At 43.6% G+C, this 10,894-nt stretch overlaps 2 protein-coding genes across 2 annotated transcripts in view; both read right to left on the bottom strand.

Moving 5' to 3' along the window:
* The window catches only part of LOC104387440 (poly [ADP-ribose] polymerase 14-like), a 19,712-nt gene extending 19,601 nt beyond the window's left edge, over positions 1-111 (bottom strand). The window contains exon 1 of the mRNA XM_009996209.1: positions 18-111. Within this exon, the coding sequence (XP_009994511.1) occupies positions 18-111 (94 nt within the window). The remainder of the gene's footprint in view (positions 1-17) is intronic.
* A 2,507-nt stretch (positions 112-2,618) lies between these two features.
* Positions 2,619-10,894, bottom strand: part of PARP14 (poly (ADP-ribose) polymerase family, member 14) — an 18,752-nt gene continuing 10,476 nt past the window's right edge. Inside the window, exons 8-15 of the mRNA XM_009996023.1 lie at positions 10,549-10,698; positions 10,002-10,064; positions 8,559-8,726; positions 7,501-7,707; positions 6,808-7,401; positions 4,673-4,818; positions 3,964-4,138; positions 2,619-2,908 (exon numbers count right to left, since the gene is read on the bottom strand). Coding sequence (XP_009994325.1) covers positions 2,619-2,908; positions 3,964-4,138; positions 4,673-4,818; positions 6,808-7,401; positions 7,501-7,707; positions 8,559-8,726; positions 10,002-10,064; positions 10,549-10,698 — 1,793 coding nt within the window. The remainder of the gene's footprint in view (positions 2,909-3,963; positions 4,139-4,672; positions 4,819-6,807; positions 7,402-7,500; positions 7,708-8,558; positions 8,727-10,001; positions 10,065-10,548; positions 10,699-10,894) is intronic.

The raw sequence follows: 10,894 nt of genomic DNA, 5'->3' as shown, positions 1-10,894 counted from the left end.
GGGAGCTGCGCCGGCACCTGTCCCTGTCCCTGTCTGTCTGTCTGTCTCCTCCGCCCCGCCTGCCACACAGCAAGCACGCTGTGCCGGGCCGGACGGGACCTCAGGAATCATCTCGTCCGACCTGCCGAGGTAGGAGCGTGGTTGAGGTGAGGCCCAGAGCCCTGTCCCCAGCGCTGGGGAGTCCTGGGGAGACCATCCCCCTTCCCGCTGTTCTTATAGTGAAACATTTTTTCTGGCGCCCAGGTGTGATGTCCCTGGGAGTAGCTTGCACCTCTTGCCCCTCCTCTCTTCGAGGTGACTCCTTGTGAAGAGGTGTGAGAGAGGTTAGCACTGTTTCTGCAGCAGCTGAAGCCACTTTCCATCAGGTGTAACTGTAGAGGAAATGGTTAGTTAGAAATCAGATCCCATCCAAGGCTTAGGCAACATTGCTCAGGGCTCCAGTGAGAGAAAACCAGCTCCTAGCAGAGCAGGGGTTAGAACATTGGTCAAATACTCAGTTCAAGGCAAGAAAATCGTGCAACCCCACCACAACAGGGAAGAAACAAACAAAATGAGGGAAGCCATAGAGGCAGAGTGTGGTAAAAGGTGAACAGGACATCAGGTGGTAACTTCAGGTGTATCAGGCTGTAAACCCTGGAGGCCCCAGCCCATGGAGAAACAAGAGAGGGATAACTAGGATGGGGTTAGGGAATCAAAAAGCAAGCTAAGTGTGCACATGCACGAACATAAACAAAATGGGCTTCACTGAGAAGCTGTCTGAGCCTATGTTATTAGCAGTATGGGTGTTTGTCACAGAGGGAGTCTTCGTCCTCTTGCTAGCCACCTTTTAAGTACTGGAAGATGGTGGTAAGGCCTCCCCAAAGCCTTCCTTTCTAAAGGCTGAACAAATCCAGTTCTCTCACCCTTTCCTTGTACAGCCCAGGCCAGCTCCTCACCTGCCCCAGGAGGTCAGCTCTGCTGACCCTCTGGTCCCAGCTGCACACCTGCACCCTAACACTCCTTTCCCCAACAGAATTTCCTGAAATACCCAGAGCTGTCTCAGGCTCGCCCCTTCATGTTGCAAAAGGCCTTCTTCCACCCTGTGCTGGGAGGTGGAAGCCCAGCACACTGCTGGAGGAACAAGGTGTCTTTCAAACTCCTCCAAATCCCCCCAGCCTTTTGATTATAATAAACTCATTTGGAGGAAGCAGCATCTTGCTCATCACATGCACAGAGGCCAGAGCTGCAGGCTTCTGCTCCTTGCTTGACACTCACCACCTGTAATGCAAGCACTGGTGAAAAAACACCTTGGTGTTTTCCACAGCTGCTTGTGGGGGTGGTGAAGCTGAGAACAGAGGCATTACACTCTCTGTGAGAGAAAGTTCAGGCTGTTACCACTGACCCACCAGCTGCAGCAAGGCATCCCAAGTTGTCACCTCTGGCTACTGTCACATCAAAGAACCAGGGGCCTGATGGTTATAGCTCTAGTGAGATAGCTGCAGGTTCATGTTATTTCACACCACCTTCCCGAGAAAACATGTCCCCTGGCAATGTCTACCCTGCAATTATTATTGCTCACATGGACACACCCAGCTGTGGTAACACTTGACAGTAATAGCAACCTAAGTCCATAAAGCAAGCACTGGAAAACTTACTCATAATCATCCAACCAAAGAAGTCAAACCTGACACATTTAGAGGAGCCAAGGGTCTTTAGAATTTGGAAGTGCTGCATCACTCTGCTGGAAGATCTTAAAATATCTAAGGCTGTGAGAAGCACAATTTTTTATTCCATCAACATGCCACAAAGAAGATAATGTTGCTTTTCTCCCCCCTTCCAACAAAGAACTCTGAACTTCAGCTTGTTAATGATCACCCCTTTGCAATACTCTATTGATTAAAGTTTTAGCAACCCACACCCTCTTCTTCTCCAAGCTTTTCTTTGCTTTATTCCTTTAATATCACAGGAAGGCTGATGCAGCTTGTATATGACAATAGAAACAACTTCACAAAATTTACCTTCCTGTCCCTCTCAGCTATAGTTAACTTGAGCAACTTCTAGAACCTTTTGTAAAACCTCTTACTAACCTGCCAGGAAGGATTATTGTATTAAAAAACCAAGCAAATTTGTATTTATGAGACATCAAGTCAATTGGTTGAAAGCCAATCTCAAACACAAGAGACAAAGCCTTTAACTACAATTAGTTTATTGAAAACGACTATATCATAATTCACAATGTAAACTGTCATTTACAGAGAGTAAAAAGCCATCAGAAATGCAACATCAAGTGGTCAGCAGCTGAAAGAAGATCCCTTCCAATTGTCTGCCAGCTCTCCCCACCTTCTATTGCAACTAGGATGGCCATAAGGCTGCATGGAAAGGCTAATAATATATTAAGGCTTGATACATAATCTAACAGCAGTTTTCAGTAGGATACCAAAAATCAAGTGTTAAATACACTCAGCTACTCTGAGTGCAAACAAGCAATCTATTTCAGTGCTATCAAAAGCTGACAGAGGTTGCTTCAATGGCTTTAAGAAATTAACGTGATTAAACCTTTTGTTTGCATATTTTGTTACAAGTGCTTCTGTCCTACACAAAGACTGAAAGACATGCCATCCTGGCTATAATCAAAATGCTTATCTAGTGAAAGTGATAAGGTATTCTGGGTACGCTTGGATGTCGTTGAATATGATAAACATGGTTGGCTGGTTTAGATTATCGGTTGAACTATCAAACAGATCTATGGAGTTACTAGCACTTTTTGCTGCTGGAGTAATCGATCCTTTTGTCCCCAGAGAATATTGCCCAACAAGGACTCGTGCCAAGTACATGTACTTCTTCCCATTGGCATCAGGTCTGGAGTAGACATCATGGGCAGAATAGGCAGCGTCAACAGCAAAGTACGTTCCATTTCCATAGTTGGCAGCTGTAGGCAGAAAAACAAATCTTAGTGACCATTTCAGTAGCAGCAATCACTTACCTGCCATCTTCAGAGCCTGTGAGTATCTCCTGGTTTCAGCTGGGATAGAGTTAATTTTCTCCCTAGTAGCTGGTATGACACTGTGATTTGGGTTTAGGATGAGAACTAGCTAGATAACCACACTGATGTTTCAGTCCTTGCTGAGCTTACACTAAGTCAAGGACTTTTCAGCTTCTCATACTGCCAGGAAGGAGGCTGGGGGTGCACAAGAAGTTGGGAGGGGACACAGCCAGGACAGCTGACCCCAACTGACCAGAGGGATATTATATACCATGCAATTGCTGAACAATAAAACCGAGGGGAGCTGGCTGGAGGGGCTGCAGCAGCTGCTCAGGGACTGGCTGGGCAGCAGCTAGTGGGTGGTGAGCAACCGCACTGTTCATCACTTATTTTGTGCTTTCTTTTATCATTATTTTCCCTTTCTTTTCTGTCCTACTGAACCGTCTTTATCTCAGCTCACGAGTTTCACCTTTCTTCTGATTCTGAGGAGTGTTTAGCTGCCTGGCCAGTTAAGCCATAACAATCTCCTGACAATTTTCCTTTTTATCTGCAATAGGGAGATTTAACAAAACAATTTTGTGTACAAGGCAGGACTATATCAATAGGATGGCAATTCAGCCCTAGTCCTATTCAGGAAAACAAGAGTTGTTTTTCAAAGGTCATTGCAGAGAGGTTGGCGCTGGTCTCATCTCACAGGTACTTAGCGACAGAACAAGAGGGAAGGGCTTCAAGCTGCAACAGGGCAGGTTTAGACTGGACATTAGGAAAAAAAATTGTTCACAGAAAGAGTGGTTGGACACTGGAATAGGCTGCCCAGGGAGGTGGTTGAGTCACCATCCCTGGATGTGCTTAAGGATGTGCACCATCTCTGGATGTGGTGTTGGTGGAGATGGTTTAGGGGAGGACTCTGTAGAGTAGGGATGATGGTTGGACTTGGTGATCCCAAGAGTCTTTTCCAACCTGAATAGTTCTATGATTCTATTCTAGGAAGTTCACATTACCGTGCATCCCAGCGTAGCTCCGGTTAAATCCACGGTTGTTAATTAAGATTAATGACTCCTTACTTGTCCCATGAAACAGAAGCTTCTCGTTATTCGTGGTACCATTTTTGATATCCATTTCACGCTTTTTTATTTGGTAGGCCTTCCAAAAATATAGGTTCTGTACCCTTTCAATCTGCAAAGTTTGAAAGCAGACAGAAAGACAGATCGTTGCTGTCACATAAAACATTGGTGTATCAACAATTCAATCTACTTCCAAGATTCTCCTCCTAGCTCCACTGCAGGCACAGCAGATTATGAAGTTAGCCAAATCACTCCAAACTTTGGCATGATGGACAGCTGAACTCAGCCCAAAACACAACAGAAACACTCCGTGGGAAACAATCTAGGACAGGTTTGCAGATTTGTGGAGCACAGATGACATGCCTACCCATAAAGGACACATGGCTTAAGCAAGCAAATGCTGTGCTCCACTATAAACAATTTAAAGAAAGAGCTTTCTCCCTTGGTGCTGCAGCAGCTACTGCTTAGGAGTTGTTCCAAATACCTGAATTGCAACATTAAACTGATGCTCATTAAAGTTAGAGACAGCCATAAAGACTTGTTCAACTTAGGAAGTCCCAGTGCAATTTATCTTTCCATTGGTATTAGTAATCTTCATTACTTGTTATCAAAGTTTTTATGCACAGAAATGGTGACACACTTCTACCTTTTCAATTCTAAATGACTGACATGTCTTCAGAAACCTTTCCTGCACATCTTTATATTCATTCGTTTCTGGTCTTAGTTCCACTAGTTTGAGTTGCTGGTTTTGCATATCATCCCACGTTGCAGGAAGCATTATTGACTCTTGATCTGCAGAAGAAACATAATCAAGCATATTTACCCAAGTCCTCTGCTTAAAATGAAATATGCCCTGGTAGAAACCCTTCTAAAAACCCACACATCTAGCTTATCACTAGTGTGTACTGCCTGAATATGTGCCTGAATTGGTAGTTTCCAGACAAATCTGTTCTTCACAGCTGAAGAGGGATCCTTTGCAACATGCTTTACAAGTACTCCTCCCTGCAAATCAAGTTTTCAAGGACATGGAGTAAATGCAGGAATACTGAGTAGTTAATCCTCGACAACGAGGAGACTAGAAGCAAAGCAACTGAACAAGGAAGGGTTTAAATTGAAAAGCTCAAGAATATACCCTTCATCCAAAAAGCAGTCTTCCCTTTCTTCTCTCATTTCATGCAAGGCCTAATATCTAGCTGTTTTTCAAACAGCAACACTGGCTGATGCATATGCTACAGACATCCAGCTTTGTAGCTCCCTCAATTAGAAGCATGAAGCCTTTTTGATAAGTGACACTTTTTGGTATGTGAACAAAAAATAAGAAACTGAAAACATGTGCAGGAGGCATCACTGAGGCACAGGGAGCTGCACAGTTACTTAAACCTGTCCCCTTTCACTATCAAGCATTAAGTGGACAAAAAAGTTGTTCCTCATATAAAATATGCCCCTGAGTCACAGCAGGATAAAGAAAAATAATACACAGGGAAAAGCCCTGTATGGATGGAGGAAAAGGCAGGTCCTTATATTGTAAACAACCAGAAATAAATGGAAGAGGGTACATCTCAAGAAGAGAAATGAGCTGAGATCTAGAATGACAACTGCTACAAATACCTAATTATTGCCAGTAAGCCTGTTAAGAACTTCAGAACACATCACCTGCATTTCAAGACATTTTAAGTGGCAGCAGGATTCTGTTTGGGTTAGTGCAGCCGGGGTTTGGTAGTGGGGGGTGACCCCTGTGAGAAGTTGCTGGAAGCCTCCCTGGCTCTAATTCCAGTCCTGCCTCTGGCCAAGGCCAAGCTGATTAGATAGGGAAGCTGGATGTGCCTCCGCAAGTGAAACGTTCAAGAAAGGGAAAACAAAACTGCAGAAAGAGCTGCAGGGCAAAGGAGAGGGAGGGGGGAGCAAAGCCAGAGCAGATACCAAGGCTAGTGAGGAAGGAGGGAGGGGGAGGAGGTGCCAGAGCAGAGATTTCCCAAAGCTGTGGTGGAATGGCAGGCTGTCCCCCCTGCTGCCCACGAAGGAGCAGTCCTTGAAGGGCCGTGGTGGGGCAGATGTGGATCTGCAGCTGTGGAGGAGTCTGCACTGGGAAAGGTGATGATTCCCAAAGCAGGCCATGAATCTGTGGGAGGCCCACACTGGAGCAGTTTGTTCCTGAGATACTACACCTTGTGGGAAGGACTCATGTCAGAAAGGCTCATGAAGGACTTTCTGATGGTAGGGACCCCACAGCGGAGCAGTGAAGGCTGTGAGGAGTCCTCCCCCTGAGAAGGAAGGAGCAGCAGAACCAACATGTGATGAACTGGTCTTAAACCCCCACGCCCCATAATGAGTGAAGTAATTTGGGCCCAGGAAGAAGGGAGGTGTGGGTGGAAGGTATTAAAGTTTTGGACTTTTATCCCCCCCCTTTTTTTCTCCTCTTCTGGTAAATTGATTATTTTTTTTCTACCCAGCCTGTCTGTTTTGTCTGTGGCCATAACTGAGGAGAAAACCTCAGTCCTTACCTCCACTCATGAGCTCTTAAGTTGGATTTTCTCCTCTCTGCCCCACAGTGGGGAAGGGGGGGCGAGTGAGGTCTGGTTGTTACTGGCTGGGCTTAAACTGGGACAGATTCCTTTATTTTTGTTTCCCAATTCAGTTCCTTTCTACATTCTCAAGAAAGAAACCTGCACTAAGCTTCTATCAATATTTTGCATACTCTTTTGCCATTTCTTACTTCTACTAGGCTGGATGCAGCCTGGTTTTAACATAAGAAAGTCAGGCCACCAAGAGGCTTTTACTCACCTTCAGCTTTATCCACACGTATGAGGGAGATAGGTTTTCCTTTGTCAGTCACAGCCTGCTTAGCTTCTATATCCACTGTGTATTTTTTCCCATCAATGATGACTGAAACATCATCCTGCTTCCTCACAAAAGCATTTTCCAGGTGCATGTTTGTGCGGCTGTCAAAGGGCACGTAGGAATCATTTTTAAAGTATTTCCACTCAATTAAGTTTTGCAAAAGTCCTGCACTGATCTCTTCCTGTTTAGCTGCTTTTACCCGGTGGATCATATCTAAAACAGCTGAATAAGCAGTCAAGACATCTTTTATAAAACCTGAAATTTGAAGAGAAGCACCATCCAAACAAAGAGCAATCTTTAATTTCTTTTGTAGGTTGTACAGTTCCTCACTCTCTGCTTCACCAAAATCAAAGATAGCATCATCTGTGATGTTTTTTTCAAACTGTTGCTCTAAAATTGCACTTTTCAACCAGCTTTCAGCTTCTTCCACTTTCTGTTTGTTTTCACCACAAATCTGCACAACAGCCACATCCATTTTCTTTTCCAAGATTGCTTTGGGTTTTTCCTTTGAAGAAGGTTTCTCAGGGCTCCAAAATGCTACATTGAAATACAGCAATGTTGTAATTAATATTCACCATTATCAGCCAGTGCTAAACAAGTTGATCTACAACCTGTATTTAAGTGACATCTACTTACATGATATCTTGGAAAGGATTGATTTGGCTACTGTTTTAGCATAACTTTCTTTTCTCTGCATGCTTTTGTGGAACACGCTCAGAAGATGGGGCTGAAAGATGACAATCTTGATCATTTTCACAGAAGGAGCAGAGTTATTTTTTGCAAAATCAGTTACTGCATCTATCATGTCATCAGCCACTGCAGCAGGATCACGGCCTGCCTCACCTGAAAAAAGTTATGAACATTTTGCCTTTAAAAAGCATTAATGAAACTGTTACAAATGGTTAGAACACCTTTAAAAGAACAGTTATGAACATACCTACAATCACTTGGACAACAAACAAGTCAGCAATAACTTCAGGCTGGCTGTTTAGCAAAGGTTTCTATCTATCAGGAAAAGGAGGTTCAAGACCACTTTTCCAGCACTGGAAAAAAGGAAGTTAACTTTTTGCTGACGTGGCAACTGATCAGGTTATGATGTGGAATATACTGCTTGGTTCAATGCCCCAGTAGCCAACTCCTTGCCCAAAAAACAAGTCTAGTTTTATTCATGCAAGAAGCCCCTGCTTGCATGGGGCCCAGTTTTGAATTATATGACTCTGGGGATTTCTACTGATCTAACACAAAACAACAAGAAAAAGGGACAATCTGATCTTTTTGACAGGTTCATGTTTCATCCATATCAACTCTATTTTTACAGTGTTCACTAGAGTTGCATCAGCTACTGATTTCAGCAGTACAGAAATAGCTCCTTGGATATTCTCTGATGAGCTGCCCACACATACCAGGGTCCTGTGACAAATGTTCATGATACTCCAGGGAGTACAGGCATACCTTTGAATCCCTGTTAGCAAGAAAGTGTTGGCTCTTGAGCACTTGTACCCTTTACACACTAGCTGGCTGCAAGGAGTCAAGCTTTGTAGGTCTTCATGAGCTTCTGATAACAGTTGGAAAGCTTACAGCTTCTGAATGTATTTTCACCAAAGAATAACCCCTCCAGATACATCAAACCCATCCCTTGAACTCTGAGATCAGCCAAATCATGGGCATTGAACCATTTCAAAAGGGAGACAGACCTGTTCCAATTGCTGGGAAGGTGACAGAGGTGTACTGCTGTGATTCACACTCCTGAAGCACTGTGGAGACTAGCACCTTGATATCATTTTGGGCAACAAAATGAACTATTTTTTTGCATGGCAGGTTTCCTGCTTGGGTGGTGATATAGGTTTTGTTAGGTTGTGCACCTGAAACACAAGTAGGAGAACATAACCAATCAGCAATTATCCACAATATATATGTGCACTAATCCTCATTAGGACATAAGAAATTATGACAAATATGCCCCAGGATAAGCTTCAAGTTTCCCACAAACTGTGCAACCTCCTCTCTCTATTTTCACCTTCAAAGCATATGGATAAATTTTAAGTTTGTAAAATATTTGCCACATTTGACAAATAAATTTTGTGGGCTTTATTTGGCAGGTTTGCCCTGCAGACTTGAAGAACTTCATGCAGACTAGTACTACACTGTCTTCATGAATACACAAATATGCAATCTACCCTCAGGCTACCTAGCCTGAATTACCATCTTGGCCTGAACAACAGGCTTACCTTTGTCTTCTCCACATACTTCTTTTCCTTGGGTTGGTTTTCTGAGCTGACCTCTACGCCAGCCTCATGCCCACTTCTCTTATTTTATGGTATTTTAAACCCCATACGTGCCCTCCTTATTCCTCATTCATTTTATCTGCTGTTCACTAGCTGAATTTGGTCTACAAACCACAAAAATCACAGAATGGGTTCGGTTAGAAGGAACCTTAAAGATAATTTAATTCCAACCCCCCTGCATAGGCAGGGACACCTCCCACTAGGCCAGGTTTCTCAAGAGCCCAATCCAACCTGGCTGTGAACACTTCCAGGTATGAGACATCCACAACCTCCCTGGGCAACCTGCTCCAGTGTCTCTCCACCCTCACACTAAAGAATTTCTTCCTTATGTCTAACCAAGATCTACCCTCTTCCAGTTTAAATAAATGTCTCCTCTGAGGCAGCAACTCAGCTTCAGCAGTTTTCCTCCTCAGTGACACAGAGGATGTGGTAATGTGTTGCTAGTTAAACCAGCAGCAAACGTTTTCTCACTTGGGAACGACAAAAGGAGTTGCAGATAGACAGTTGCTTCCAATGAGGTATGGCTTCCCTATTAACATTGCTGTCAACACCATCCCTTGCTCATGGCTCTGTTTGATGTAGATTTGATTTGTTTTCATAATGGAAAGCTTTATTGGAATAAGAGGGTGCAGTTCTTTACATACACCTAGAAGCCCTCTCTTCTTGAAGATTTTTCTCTTCCTTCCCTCTTTAGGTTTTACAAATATCATGTTAACTGATTAAAAACTAGCTGATGTAAACACAGTGCATAAGATGGATGCATACAAAAGTAGGCACTGAGAAAGGACTCCAACAGGTTCTTTGACACACATGATCACCTGCAGAAAGCAAGTAAAAAATGTTGTACCATACCTAGTTGAGCACATTCCATTTCAACTTCTTTTCCAGCACCAAGCAGAATTGCTTTAGAGACACCTTAAATGAGAAGAAACAAGAATCCACTGTAACTATTGTTAATGCTGTCGAAGTCCCCTCTGAGGCAGAACCATGTACCACATAGTATCTAAAATACCTTGATCCTGGTAACAGTACATGTTACAACTGAAAAGCACTGTTGCCTACATTTTCAGCTAGCACTTTAAATTGAACAGTGATGTCTAAAGCACCTAACTTCTCTTTTAGTCTGAGAGATGGTCTATTAAAAGATTCTATTAAAAAGAGAATGTAATATTTCTAGTTTCCCTTTCTGCAAGAATCATAAACATGCCATCCTGTAACACATTAGCAAGAAAAAGGAAGGTTCAGGCACTTACTAATGGAACATTTGGACCCTAAGAAACAAAACAGAAACGACACTTCAACACAAAAGGGTTTGAAGCATTGAAAAAAATACTTAGACCTTCCACTCAGACCTTCCAACCACACATACTGTTTTCACATATAATACCAACTAAATTACCTGTTTTGAGGTTGAAGGTTTGGTTTGTTACATTTACAATGACATCTGTCTCTTCCTTGGTAATATCACCCTCTGCCACCTGGAACACGACTGAGCCAATTGTCACCTCCTGTACACCCTGTGCTGCCGTGGAACAGGCACCCGAGGAAGCTGCAGGGAAGAAATACAGACCCTGAGCAGAAGGGGAGCAAGGAGGTACGAGACATGGGACTTGCTCATGGGTACAACACCTACAGAGACCACAGTTTGCCTCCAGACGCAGTCTGCAAAGCGGACTGCCGGATGTGTCAACTGAAAATCATTCCTTCTCACAGGGGTCTCTGATCAGCCTTCACCTATTCCTGCT

Source organism: Chaetura pelagica, unplaced genomic scaffold, assembly GCF_000747805.2.
Source record: "Chaetura pelagica isolate M959 unplaced genomic scaffold, ChaPel_1.0 scaffold3, whole genome shotgun sequence".
Lineage (NCBI taxonomy): Eukaryota > Metazoa > Chordata > Aves > Apodiformes > Apodidae > Chaetura > Chaetura pelagica.
The sequence above is the reverse complement of the archived record's forward strand: the minus strand, read 5'-3'. Positions and strand labels throughout refer to the sequence as shown.